This window comes from Petaurus breviceps, unplaced genomic scaffold (genome assembly GCF_028583685.1).
Source record: "Petaurus breviceps papuanus isolate PSGF00001 unplaced genomic scaffold, PetGlider_PUasm1.0 186, whole genome shotgun sequence".
Lineage (NCBI taxonomy): Eukaryota > Metazoa > Chordata > Mammalia > Diprotodontia > Petauridae > Petaurus > Petaurus breviceps.
The window spans coordinates 15,282,101-15,296,353 of record NW_027185798.1 but is presented as its reverse complement, the minus strand read 5'-3'; the positions used below and the strand labels follow the sequence as shown (position 1 = coordinate 15,296,353).

At 44.1% G+C, this 14,253-nt stretch overlaps 2 protein-coding genes across 3 annotated transcripts in view; one reads left to right on the top strand and one right to left on the bottom strand.

Moving 5' to 3' along the window:
• CHCHD2 (coiled-coil-helix-coiled-coil-helix domain containing 2) overlaps positions 1-14,253 on the top strand; it is a 421,648-nt gene that overhangs the window by 94,335 nt on the left and 313,060 nt on the right. The window lies entirely within an intron of this gene.
• TPST1 (tyrosylprotein sulfotransferase 1) overlaps positions 1-14,253 on the bottom strand; it is a 114,098-nt gene that overhangs the window by 65,766 nt on the left and 34,079 nt on the right. For both annotated transcript variants that reach the window (XM_069089569.1, XM_069089568.1), the window contains one exon: positions 1,909-2,854. In XM_069089569.1, coding sequence (XP_068945670.1) covers positions 1,909-2,753 — 845 coding nt within the window. In that variant the 5' untranslated portion in view covers positions 2,754-2,854. The remainder of the gene's footprint in view (positions 1-1,908; positions 2,855-14,253) is intronic.

The window sequence follows — 14,253 nt, the reverse complement described above, 5'->3', positions numbered from 1 at the left end:
GCTTCTATTCTTATGGACTCAACCTAGGGAAGCATAAGTCACCATAACTGATTATCTGCGCAAGTCAAGAACCTTTTGATGGTCACTTCATTAAGAAAGGAGGCAAAATGTTCTGACTCTAAGAGGATTTTTATTCTAAGCAGCTTTTTCCAGTGTAGAAAAGACCTCTAAAATCTGGGGCTGTCTTCTTAAAAAGGAATACTCAAGCTTTTCAAAGAATCAATACCAGAGGATGATGGATCTTTGAAGCAATCCTTCCAGAAAGACTTCATGGCATGGAAGAAAGGAACAGGACTGGAAGACAAGAGACCTGGGTTCTAGTCCTAATTTGACCAAAGTGTGTGACTGGACTTGTTTCCTCCCCAGTGAGAAAAATGATTACCAATAACCAATGATTTGGGGAGATTTAGGATTTCCCCCTTTTTCTTTTCTTTTTTTTTTTTCGGAGGGGGGAAGGCAGAGCAATTGGGGTTAAGTGACTTGCCCAAGGTCACACAGCTAATATGTATGTCAAGTGTCTGAGACCAGATTTGCACTCAGGTCCTCCTGATTCTAGGGCAGGTGCTCTAAAGTCTCTTGAAGGACATTGCTGATAATGAGATTGGACTAACTTTCTTGTTCAGACTCCATACTGGTGGAATAGTCATGGTGTTTTGCTCAGGTTTGGGTGAGGGCATAAATTCTTTGAATAGATTGCCCAAGGCTGGGGGAACTTGGAAATGGATGACTTAATCAAAGTTCAGTTCCAGCCCCTCGTGTAATATTCATTTATTTATAATTGATTTATAATTAAATACAAAATATTTATAATTAATTCATAATTGTTAACCAATCAGGGTTGATTCCCACCCTGGGGAACACCTACTCTTTGAAGGGCACGTAAACTGTGAGCCCACTACCAAGATTGTCTTTGGTCTAAGAGATAAAATGACCATCCTTTATTAATAAATGTGCTGGTCTAATTAATAAAATGATTAAATTACCCAGAAATTATGTCTCTCAAACCTTTTTAGTTGCCTCACCAGTAAAAAAAAGAAAGAATTGAACTAAATAATTTCTAAATAATAACTAAATAATCTGAACTAAATAATTCTTTCCAGGTATAAAAATTCTCATGATTCTATTAGTCTTAGTATTTTGTAGGTACCTTCTATATGTCAGCACCAGACTAGGTATATTTCCTGATATTTTAACACTAAGGGACAATAACTACAGACTTAATTCACAAAAATGTTCAGACACGAATGAGAAGAACAGTCACCAGTGAGTGCCTTCTTTGGAGTTTAGGAAGACCAGGGTTTAAATCCCCATTCTGACTCTCACTAGCTACGTGGCCATAGGCGAATCACACAGTCTTTGATCTCTGGTGTCCTTATCTGTAAAATGGGGTTAGCACTGCCCCCAGTGTGGTACCTAGCTCACTCTATCGTGAAAATCCAATGAGATGATGTACATAAGGCACTTTTTTGTACGCCTTAAAGCACTATGTGTCAGTTAAGACTACTATTATTATTGTTATTAGGAAAATGACAGCTGGGCCTTTTAACAACAATCCCTGCCACAAACACACGGGAATAACAACATCCACCATGTGCAGTGACAATAATATAAGCAGCACCAGAACGAGGATGTCATTTTACACAAGGCCCTTCACCTATGTCCTCTCACTGGACGCTCACCACACCCCTGTGAGACAGATGTGTGCTAAAGGTATCATTTGCCTAATGACTAATGATGAAGATACCAAGGCCCAAAGAGACTGGCTCAAGGTCACGGGCTGTTAAGTGTCAGGGTGGGATTCCTAGTCATGTGTCAGTAGATGTTGTATTTTTTTTCCCAGCAGGGGCTCTCAGATCTCCTTCTAATTACTGGTTCCCAGGCCAGAGGACAGTACCACATTCTACTCACTTAGACAGAGACACGCCCCCTGCCTTCCCGATCATCTCTTCATGGTGCAATACTGAGTAGTTCCATGGGATGTGAAGAAACTTTAAGAGAGTTCTCATCCACCGCTCAGGATGCAGGACAAGCTGTTCATAATGGACTAACATGCACCTTTTATACCCGACTTCCATACACTGGTTATACATGGTCTCTATGGCACGGTTCCACTTGGTTAAACAGTCCCTGTAGCTATTAAGATCAAATCCAGCTATGGTAACTTTTCGGGAAATCATGGAATGTACAGATGCACGCCCATCTCGAACCATAAGAAGAAATTTGGCATTGGGGAACAATCTGGCCAGGTAAGTCAATGACTTTAGGGCAAAAGGGTCTTTGTTACACAGATAAGGGGCCGGCTCCCCATGCTTCACAATGATCTCTAATAAGAAAGCCTGCATGGCAGAATCCAGCACTTCATCGGTGACGCCAGCCTCGTCCAGCCGGATCTTCTCTTTGCTGGATCGGGACCACATCTGCTTGAGGGCCAGGATTCGAGGGATGACCCTGGTCTCCTCTCCGCAGCGGATATCGGGGTGGGCGTCCAGCATGGCCCGCATGAGCGTGGTTCCGCTCCGAGGCACGCCCCCAATAAAGATTAAAGGCATGTCCTTGTGGTAGGTGACAGTCTTGTTGGCTTGAAGGCTCAAGCCAGTTCTGGGGGTGGCCTTGACACTCTCCAGTCTGACCGGCTGACTGCGCTCCTCTATTCGGTGATGACACTCCATGGCGTGCTGCCCCAGGTAAAACACAGTCACTGAACTGATCACCAGACATGCCAATAATAAATTCTGCTTCAGTTTTCCCACCATCTTGATGCTGTGATCACGTTACTCAACGGATCTTTTACTCACAATGATTTCTGGACAACGTCCGGGCCATGGAGACTCTAATTTGTGAAGATGATCAACACCTGATGGGAAGAGAAAATTCAGTTTTACCATCCGGTTAAGAATCAGCACGCATCAATCAATCACCAACAAACACTTATTAATCGCCAACTGTGTACCAGGCACTCTGGTAAGCACTGGTCCATTTGTCACCAGCATTATTTCAGGCACAGAGCTGCAACAGTGTTGAATGCTGTGATGTTCTTGGCTCCACATAAAATACACAAAGATCAACATTTGTAAAAATGGAGTAACTCGCCATAATCAGAAGCTGTTTTCATGTGACAAATGGAAAACTGTGTGCCATGCAGGTGTATACGCATATACATGTATGTATGTTGTATGTGCATGTATCATGTATAGCCATAACTTATATATAGTTAGACACACCAACTGCCTTGTAGCAAGCCAAGGTCATCACCTAAAGTGCCCGAGAAGATGAATTAAATACAAACTAGGAAACAAAGGTATGGACATGATGAGACATGCGGCTGCCTACTATCCTGATGGCACAGGCCAGCATCACTGAGTGTTTGGGCTGGAAAGGCCTTGAAAGGCGATCTAGCCCAGTACCAGTATTTCAGATGATAAGACTGAGGCCCAGAGATCAAAGTGACTTGCCCAGGGCCACACGAATGGCAAATACGGCATCTGGAGCCCTAATAAAGGTCCGCTGACTCCAAATGTGCTTTTTTCCACTACACCAAGAAAAATCACTTTTATTAATCTTGTAAATGCAAAGAAAAAGAACCTAAGCTTCTTTATCCCTAAACTTGGGGAGGGGGGCACACACACATTTTCTGTCTAGTTACTGGCCCTTGTCATGGAACCACCTGAGGTCTACAGCACAAAGAATGACAACAGTTAACACTTATGTAGCTTCTATGTGCCTGGCACTGGGCTAAGCACTTTACAGATTATTATCTCATCTGATCCTCACTCACAACAATCCTGGGAAGTAGGGGCCATTATTATTATCCCCATTTTACAGATGTGAGAACTGAGGCAAAGAGAGATTAAGTGACTTGCCCAGGGTCACAAAGCTAGTAAGTGTCTGAGGCCGCATTGGAACTCAGGTCCTTCTGACTCCAGGTCCCTACAAAGGGTGGGATTTTAGCTGGGACTTAAGGGAAGCCAAAGGGAAGAAATGGTGAGCATCCCACCAGATGGCCAATGAAAATGCCTAGAGTCAGGGCATGGAGATTTGTTTTTCTTCTGAAAGAAACAGCAAGGGGCCCATCATCACTGGGTCATACAGCAGGTAGAAGGGAGGGATGCTAAGAAGGCAGAAAGGGTCCTGTCGGGGAAGGGCTTTCAAAGTCTAGCAGAGAATGTTCTATTTGACCCTGCGGGTAAAGGAAGAACAAAGAAGTTAAGGTTTCCTGTACAGAGTATAATCTAAAAATATTACAGAACAGTATACATCCAACAATGTCCTGGTACTTAAAAAGATCATCCTGAAAATGTAAAACAGAGATTTACACCTCCTATACACATGAAGGATCTTTGAGTTCTTCTCATTCAACCTCTTCATTTTACAGCTGAGGAAACTGATGTCTAGAAATGTTGGGAGATTTGCTCGAAAGCCATACAGGTAACCTTCACTCAGTCATCAACAAGAATTTATTAGATCCTACCCATGTGTCAGGTACTGGTCTAGGAACACTAAGACAAAGAGTTTATATTCTACTTGGCAGAGGTCTGGGAGAGGGTGGAGGCAGAAGGAATTTTGTTTACTCTCAAGTCCCACAATCATTCTTAGAACTATGTGCAAAGAGGGGGCACTGACAACTTGGGGAGTCCAGACAGGCCTCTTGGAGGATGTGGTACTTAGGAGTTCCAAGGCCAGCAGGCAGGACAGTCTCTGCCAAGACACGGCTGGAAAGAGATGAGAAGGAGTGTAGAGGTAATGGCAAAAAGGCCAATCTGGCTGCAATCATCCTAGAAACACAGCCTGGAACCAGGTTGGGAAAGGTTTCAAATGCCAAACCAAGAAATCTGTAGTTTATCCTAAAGGCAATATAAGGCACCAATCCTTCTTAAGCAAAGCAGTAACATGGTCAGAACCAAATTCTGAGGATATCAGTTTGTCAGCCCTGCGGAAGACGGGCAAGAGAGGGGACAGATGGCATTCGGGGAGACCAGTGAGAAGGGTGTCTCAGGGAGACATAATGAAGGCTTGGTCTTGGGGGAACTGGGTATAAGGAAAAATCAGGGAAAGGATTTGAGACCTAAGTAGACTTGACAACTGAATAAAGATGGGGAGTGAGACCTGGTAGACTAAAAGAAGGGCACTGCTCTTAAAAGAAATAGGTAAATTATGACAAGGCAGACAGGAGAGTATCCAGAAGAAGGGGGTTCTCAGCTGTGCCGAATGCTATGGCTAATGAAAAAGGCTCAGGACTAAGGAGAGACCACTGGATGTAGCCACAAAGAGCTCACTGATGCTCTGAGCTCTTTCAGATGAGTGGAAGGGACAGAAGCCGACTGAGAGGGGTTGGAAAGTCAGCAGAATGTGAAAAACGGAAAGCAATGAGTGAAAAGGAGAAGAGACACAGGACGACAACTTCAGGAGATGGTGACAGCTAACCCCCCGCTCTACATCTGTGATCCATACGGCGCTTCAAGGTTTCCAAAGCTGCATTTATTACAGAAGAGGAAACTGAGGCCAAGAAAGGTCCTGTGACTTGCCCGGGATCACATGAGTAGTCTGAGGCTGGGTTCAAATTTAGGTCTTCCTGACCCCAAGTGAAGAACTCAAAAGGACAGAAGAGATGAGTGAATGTTTGACGGCAGCAGGGAAGGAGCCAGTGGAAAAGGAATAGGGAGGAGAGGGAATGATGGAAGGAGCAAACTCCTGGAGTAGACAGAAAGGGATGGGATCAAAGGCACAAGCAGAATGGATGACTTGTCAAGGAGAAAGAGCCGCCTCATCCCCTAAGATAGGAGCCAAGAAGAGGAGGATGCTGGAATGGTTCAAAATATGGAAACACAGAGGAGAGGGGGCCTTCATGGCCCGCCTCATTGTTCTCAGGCAAGTGTGCGTCTAGGCCCTTTGGTGAAAGGGAGGGGAAGGGGTGGTATATGTGGCATGAAGGGAGACAGTTTGGAATAGAACCTATGAGAGTGTGACAGAAAGTAAACCAGAGAAGAATAAAAGAATTGAGCAGTGAGGGCTCAGTTGAGATGAAGTCACAAAGTCTTAGGGGGGCCCAGTCAGAATGAATGTGGGACTTGATCTATTAGTATTCCACAGCCCTAGAGCAAAAAAGGGAGGGTGGACGGTGGGATTAATCTAGGGCTGGGGCTGTCTGACTATTGACAGTGACTTATATGCAGAGATATTGCGTACCACCTTGATTTCAAATTATGGCCATGTCCAGCTCATTTAGAAAGGGGCAGACATCAACAGGGCAAGGGAACAAGGGATTCATGGGAAGAGGACAGTGTCAAGTGGAACTGCTAAACTAAAGGGCCAAGATTTTGAAAGTAAGTGAGACCAGAGCAGGGGTAGTGGCCTGCAGAGGTGGGACTGGAGGTGTTGGTGAGGATGGAGAATCGGTTTAGGAGGAGTGAGCCCTAGGGAGAGAGGAAAGACCAGGAGATGACAGTCAGAGAAAGGAATTTCAGAATTACAGACTGATGGGGGGAGGGGAGTGAGATAAAGGAGATGAATGTCCCTGTGTTTGACCGAGGAGTTTATTGAACAGAGAAGTGAAGAATACTTGAGGTGACAGGTCTCAGCATACAGTAAGCGCTTAATAAATGTTTGCTGATGTAATTGACTTGACTAGATTGAGACTAGATAACCTTGAGTCTTTCCATCTCTAAATGAATGAATGAATGATTGATGCTTTTTATCAAGATTACTGTGGGCATAGAAATAGAAAAGTAAGAGACAGTCCTCATTCTGAAGGAGCACATATTCCAAGGAGACAAAAGTCATGGAAGGTTTCGACTTTTAAGTCAGATGGAAAGGTCCCTAGGTCCTTAGGGTATGGCGGCAAAGCCTCTTTAAAAAAAAAAATGTGTTAAAGAGAAATGTCATCAATTTCAAATGAAATGTTGAACCATCTGATAGTGTCAGTGGCTGTGGCTACAAGAACTTTCCTTTCTGGGTCTTTGGCTACAGCTGTGACTGTAAGCCCTTGCAAGAGCAGGGGCCAGGGTGCATCTCCATAGGGGCTGCTCCCAGGATGGTGGCTATGGACACTGGACTGGAGGCATTCTTGGATTCAGGGTCGTGCTCCCTTAAAAAAACGGTTGACTTACATTATCAGACTACATCCTAACCTGGACGGGTCACTTTTACATTTCATTCGAAACACCCACAGGAACACAACTGCCTCAGTAAGCACCATTCAAGCTCCCTTCAGAAAAGAAAATGAACACAGGGAAGCTTTTGAATAAGAAGACAAGTTTTAGCTCTACCACTAATCTCAACTGGGCAGTGTCCACTAATCTCAAGTGGGCAGTATATGATGGAAGACATTTCTGTAACAGCACACTCCATTACTGCTGAATCTATTTGTGCTCTGATATAAAGGGCATTCAGAAACAGGGCTTACCATTCACAGACTGCAGGCCATCTCTCTCTCCTTTTTAAAATGCTTTATTGATTTTTGCTATTGCTGTCACTTACCAATTAACTTCCCCTTTCACCGCCCTCCCCACAGATGCCTCCCTCGTGGCCAGGTCCACAGAAGCTCATTTCTCTTCTAGCCACCCTTTCTTTCTCTTAAAAGGAGCATGTCAAGTAAAAGCAAGTAGCATGCACACCCCATTAAGTGGAAGAAGTTTAAGAGCACGTCTGGACTTATGTTTCCGTTCCTGGCTATTGGGACAGAGAAAGAGAATTAGAACTCTGTTGGCTGTTCATTGTTCTGAACAAGTGGGCAGCCAGCCCTACATCTTTAGCAGACCACAAAGATCATCACCGGGCTGGAAATAGGAACGCTTAACTTTACTCTGGGTATGAGAGGGCAGATGGCTTCCCTTTGGATTTCTACAGCCTATAGACCCTGTAATTTAGCACTCTGTGATACACTATGCTTGCACTGTGCAATCCTGGGTCAGATACAGGTCCCATGTTTCTCTAACTGGACGCTAAGTACCTCAGGCAATGATCCTGTCTTATAATCCTATTCTGCGGCAGAAAGAGCCCTGAAATTACAAAAAGAAGGCCAGATTTTGAGTTCTAGGCTTTGTGAGTCAATGCAGCTCTGGAAAGGAAGTATGACAGAACTTAAATATTTATAGGATGATTTCATAAAACTCTGTTCTAAGATAATAATAGCCCGTCAATGCTTTAAGGATCTATGAATCCATCTGTGTGGGTGTACTCCACACCAAGGCAAACTGTACGTTAGTACAATGGCCTCTGAACTGGAGTCTTGGACTCCCTGGATGACCATGGTATGATCCTAGTGGGGGTATGATCAATCAGAGGGTAAGAAAATGGGTCACATGCTACCCTCTCCACTATAGTCAACCATGGGGCTTGTCTCCAACACAATCATACCTACTCTTCACCCATTTCAAGTCAATATTCCCCCTACTCCAGTGGCTCCAGCAATTGTGAAAGTCCCCAACCTTCCTCCTTCTTATTCAGGCACTAGTCCCTTAGGGCAGTTGTAACTGAACTCCCAACTGTATCAACTTTGCAGTGCCATTGAAAAAAATCACTTTTCCCAACACACACACACACACACACACACACACACACACACATCAGCATACCCACCAAGAAAAAATGCGTTGTTAGAGATGCCTGATTAAAAAGTTTGAAGACCACTAACTTAGTAGATTTTCCTCAAGGGTTACTCTGGATGAAAATTTACCACCCAATGGACAACCTGGTCATATGCCTCTTCAAACCTAACTATGCTGGCAGATTGATGGCAGGCATACCGGCAACTGCTGTTTCCAAAACAAAGCTTTTCCTATACAGCAAGACCTTGCCAATGTCCTCAATCTGCTGGCACACCCTGGAGAAGCCAGGTTCACCTCCGTGAGGCATTATAATGGGACTGTGTGGAGGATATTGACCTTTATGAGTTATGAGATATTAACCTAAAATGAGTTGAACAGATGTGTCCCTCCTAAAGATAATCTTACATATCTTAAAATCTCAATGATTATTGACAATTAGTGAATAATTATTATAGAAGGAGCGTGGCTTTAAAACAGAATTCAACCTTGGGATCTTTAAATGGGAGTTCTGTTAGGAGTTTTATAGATCGTAAACTCCTTGGCTGAGCATCATGTAGTCACAGAAGCAAAAATAAACTGTGTCCCTAGAAGATCAATGCATTCTAAAGAGTGGCCAGCTCTCAAATAGCCCTCATCTGGCACTCAGAGAGGCACCTCTGCACCTCAGAAGTGTCCATCTCCCTCAGGTATGGCTGCTCTCAGGAGAAAACTGACTCCCTTCCCAACCCCCACCCACCCTTGAGCGTCAAGGTGTCAGAGATACTGCAGAGGGCACTCCCAGACCACCACAGGTTGGACTCCATGACCGCTGAAGTCTTCTGAGCTTGGGATTCTGGGATTCCATAGAAAATATCCAGAACTAGCCTCCTTCTGAAAAATAAATCCTGAAATTTAGCTCTTCTTTGGTAAAGCTATAACCTTTTCACATAAATCATATTCTTCCCCCAACTGAGAAGGCCCTAGAGACTTCTACCAGTGAGAATAATCAGGTTTCTTTTCAACCACTGATCACAAATATGGAGCCTAGTAACTTCAAGAAAAATACAAAAGCCATCAAGGTCTCACATGCTGTGCATCTGTGGACAAGAAAAAAAGAATCTGACTCCAGGGAAATCACAAGACTATTGTGCTCCTTGCAGGATGGGGAAGTGAAAGTCCGTGTATGTTTACATCACTGAGTAGGCAAACAGCAGATGCAGAAATGAAATCAAATTGTTAGTGAAGCCAGGGCAAATCAATACCCACAAAGGTGCCTGATAAGAAGACACAATCTCCCCCAACAAGTCCTCATTACCTTGGAGGCACTTGCTGACACCTGGACAGGAAAAACCGGGGACAATGGCTGGCAAACAACTCCCTCATTTGGTCTTCAAACTTTTTTCATCACTAAAAAGAAAATGGAGCAAGCACACTCCCAATATGTGCATATTTACTTATTTATAAGCTAAATGCACATATACTACTATATAAATAAGGATATCCATTATAAAACATAAAAATAGACATTTTTAAAGGATCAGATAAAGATGAAACAGTATGTGATACTGGAGGCAATAGGAAACCCCTAGAATTTATTGAGGAGGGGAGAGATATGGTCAGATCTGTTTTAAGGAGGGGAAAGCTTTTTGGCAGTTGTGTGGAGCCTGCAGTGGAAAAGGGAGACATTGGGATGGGGAGACCAGTTGGAGGTTATTACAAGTGCAGGCCAGAGGGGGGGAACCTGGGGCCTCAAGGACTTAAATAGGGTAAGAACTGGGTGACTGGAGAGAAGGGGCTGGATGTGTGAGAGGCAGAATGGACCAAACTTGCGAGTGATTAGCTGGGTGGGGTGGGGGGCAGTGAGGAGAAATGGCCCAAGAGGCTGTGAAAGTCTGGGCAGGTGGAGGAGTGGTGGTGCCCTTGAGAGTAATAGGGAGGGAGTCGTGAAAAATGGGGCTGGGGAAGAGTTGGAAGGAAGGACGACCTAGAGATATCTGAGATCCACATCACAAGCCCTCCATGCTGGGGCATCCTTTGTGGTTTACTCAAAGAAGGGGGAGGGGAGAGAGAGAGGCAGGACTCGACTCTCAGCCAACACTCTGGAGCAGAGACTGCTCCTCCGAGGGGCGCTATAAGGTGATCTGGAGTCGGGGTGAAATTTTCCCAATGGCACACGCACAGTGGCTACAGATGGTGGTTAGTTTAGGTAGTTACCACCCTTAAAGAGTAAAGGGCTGGCTCAAAGGGAGTGGAATGGTATAATCCTGGAAATAAGGGCAGGCAGAGTCATGATTGGGTATCTTTGCATGGAGGGGATGTGACCTATCTTTCCATCCTCCAACAGGGCTGATCACATAATCCCCTTAGTGTAAACATATCCCCCACCACCTCCTAAACTTCACCATTCTCCGTAGGAGACCACTGACCTGATCAAAGTGGACACAAAATGAACACCATATGTGATACACGGTACACTTCAATGGTAAGACAAGTTAGCAGGTGACCGATGTATTAATGATGAAATAAAAGGTCAGGTCATGTAGCAAGATGACTGAGAGGCGGTCAAGAATGACACCCAACTAACACATGGGATCTCACGGGGCACTCAGGGCCAAAATGAGAGGCAGCGTACATAGTGGGATGAGCCAGTGCTTTAGCTCAATGGGAAATAAACACAGCAACATTCTGGTTTTACTGTTCAGTGGAATTCTTTACTCGATGACAGGCAATGACAGATTTGGAAGTCGGGAGAAATATTTTATTTATGAAATTGCTTGAAATGATGTAATTACAAAGATGAGCTCCTAAGTCTAACAAACAGTTAAATAGATGGATACAATTTCAAACACTTTAAACAGAGAGAGAACATTGCATTTATACCCTTGTATCAGTTTACTCTTATGACAAAGCTATTGATAAAATTATACTCTGACAACTTGGAGTAATAATGTGAACTCTATTTTCTTAACCTGTAGATCACCTAGTACTGTAAATGGATTTGGAATTTAAACTATATCCGCATGTGGAAAATGAAGTATAGGCTGTCTCTCTTTTGGTTCTTAATATTTATATTTTTAAGGTTAGCTTCCTCACTGCTGCCATGGAAAAGTGAGGAATTACGACCCAGACCATAAATGATAAGATGCCCCAGATACAGTAAAGTAGATGCTTCTCTGGCACTAGCGTAAAGTCAGCAAGGGCCCACTGGGATTCCAGCTTCGCCTGTGACCTCTGCCCATAAAAGTTTTGGTAGAACATGGTTACTCTGTCACCTCATGGACCCCAGAAGCAGAAAGATGGAGAAGCTATGAACGAGAGAACATCAGCCCTGGGCCAGAAGACAAATGGCCAGCACTTCCTGGGAGGTTCTGGGGTCAGGAAAACCTAGGGTTCAATTCTGCCTCTGAGACTTTACAGTTGTGTCTACCTGGGCAGGTCCCCTATTCTCACTGAGCCTCCCTCAGTCCCCACTTTATAAAATGGGGATAACAAAGCCTTTAGCACTTACCCCAAAAGGGTCCAGTAAGGCTCAGACGAGCCAACGGATGGCAACACACAGGTACCAGTTACCATCTTCATCATCTATTTCATGGGGTTGCTCATTGTGAGAAAAACATTTTGTAAGGTATAAAGCACTACACAGACACATACATGAGACCAATATAATGAAGACAGGAAACAGTGATACCAGTGAATGAGGGCAGCACCCAATCAAATCTACAAATCCTTAGGGTCTAGGTGGTGTGCTGGGCCTCGAGTCAAGAAGACCCAAATCTGGCCTCAGACACTTACCAGCTGTATGACCCTGGGCAAGTCACTTCACCCTGTTTTCCTCAGTTTCCTCATCTATAAAATGAGCTGGAAAAGGAAATGGCAAACCCCACTAAGTATCTTTACCAAGAAAAGCCCAAATGGGGTCACAAAGAGACAGACATGACTGAAATAACTGAACAACATACATGATACACAAGGCATTGGGCTATAATGTTTCTCCTCACAAAAAAAGAGCTACCAAAAATAAAGTCCTTAATACCTCTGTGTGCTTCTGGCTCTGTGTAACCAGGCTCTCCTTTGGTATTTTTCAAAGTGAGTCTCAAAGAAGTGACTCATCTCACATCCTATGAAAAGAAATTCTGGGGGCTGTCTACATAGCCTGCTCATGCTGGCGCAGATGCCTGTTGGCACCAGCTCTATACACATCGACTCTTTACTATGAGACAGAATGAAGAATAAGCACATGAGGAATGTGGGCTTTCAGATCCTGTTTCTCAGGGGGAGGGGGGTTTCGTGGCATTTGTTATCAGTGGCATTCTTTTCTTTTTAAAAAAAATTATGAGAAAATGAAAACCAATGACACGGAAAGTTGCTATTTCTATCAAAATCATAACAGCCATTTCTGACATTTGGAGAAGACAATCTTATTTCTCTTCGGTTCCCTGCTGCAAGAGAGATGTCTTGTTAAATATACAAATGAGTGACTCGAGTCAAAAACTCAATGTTGAACACATCCAAAAAGTCAGAGAATTTGAGGTAAACTCACAGAATCTCAGGGCTAGGAAGGGCCTCAGGGAGGATCTAGTCACACCTGACACAAACAGACCCTGTGCCCAGCACAGGGCACTGAGCCTTTGTTTAAAGGTTCCCAGAGCAGCGGGACCCTTGACCCACTGAGCAGCCTGGCCCACCTTTGGACAGCTCTTAGTGATGCCCTTTCACAACTGCTCCTGTTTGTTATCTGGGGCCAAACAAAACAAACCTAATCCCTAATCCATGAGACAACACAATACTTTAAATGTGGTCTAAGCAGGGCAGGGGGGAACGGGGCGGGGCGACGACCACATCCCTGCTATGGAGTGCTAACCCGCTCAGTGTAGTTTAACATCACATGAGCTGGGAGTTTCACAATGTAGTTTAATATCACACAAGTGGCTGGGAGGTGGGAGGGAGAAAAAAAGAAATGCTTGATAATTGGAAGCTACAGAAAGAAGTTTCCTTTGCTATTTACTCCATCTTTTAAAGGATGAACTTATTAAGCTAATAAACCAATTTTTATTGCTCTGCTTGGGGCAGAAAATCAACTCTAGCTGATGTCTGGGCATTTGAAGTTCCCCATCACTGCCTTATCATGCCTCCATGCCAAGCATATAATGTTTTCAAATTCCATATTTGTTCTCTCTATCCAAGTAGCCTGTAGCAGATGCCAATGAAAATATTGCTTCTGTTTCTGCCTAGATTCCTCTTCACCCAAATACTTTAAATTCTGTTTCTCCCCTCTTATTCTTGGATTTCCTCTCACATGCGCCCATCATCTTAATAGACAATGCTACCTGACCCCTTCAAACCCTCCTGCCCCTCGGCACACCCCATTCTCCACCATCCTCCTCCTTCTCAATAGCATATGTCCCTTTCAGAGCCACATTTTCATCACAAGTCTTGTCACCTCATGTCGCTGGGACATCTACGTGGCCAAGCTCACTCTTCACATTAGGATATCTAGCTCACCTGGCTTAAAACCCATACTCTGTACCATCTGTAGTTAGATGTTTGAGGCCACGGCTTGCATTGCTAGCTCCTTCCATGGATTTTGTTTCTCCTATGAATCTGGATCTTTCTACTGTCTTCTTCATACACTATAGCTTTTCTATATAACATCTAGCTTGGTAAATATATGTAGGCAGTTTTCCCCTTTTTCCACCCTTTTCAGTCTGGAGTTATTTTGATCAAATTTCAG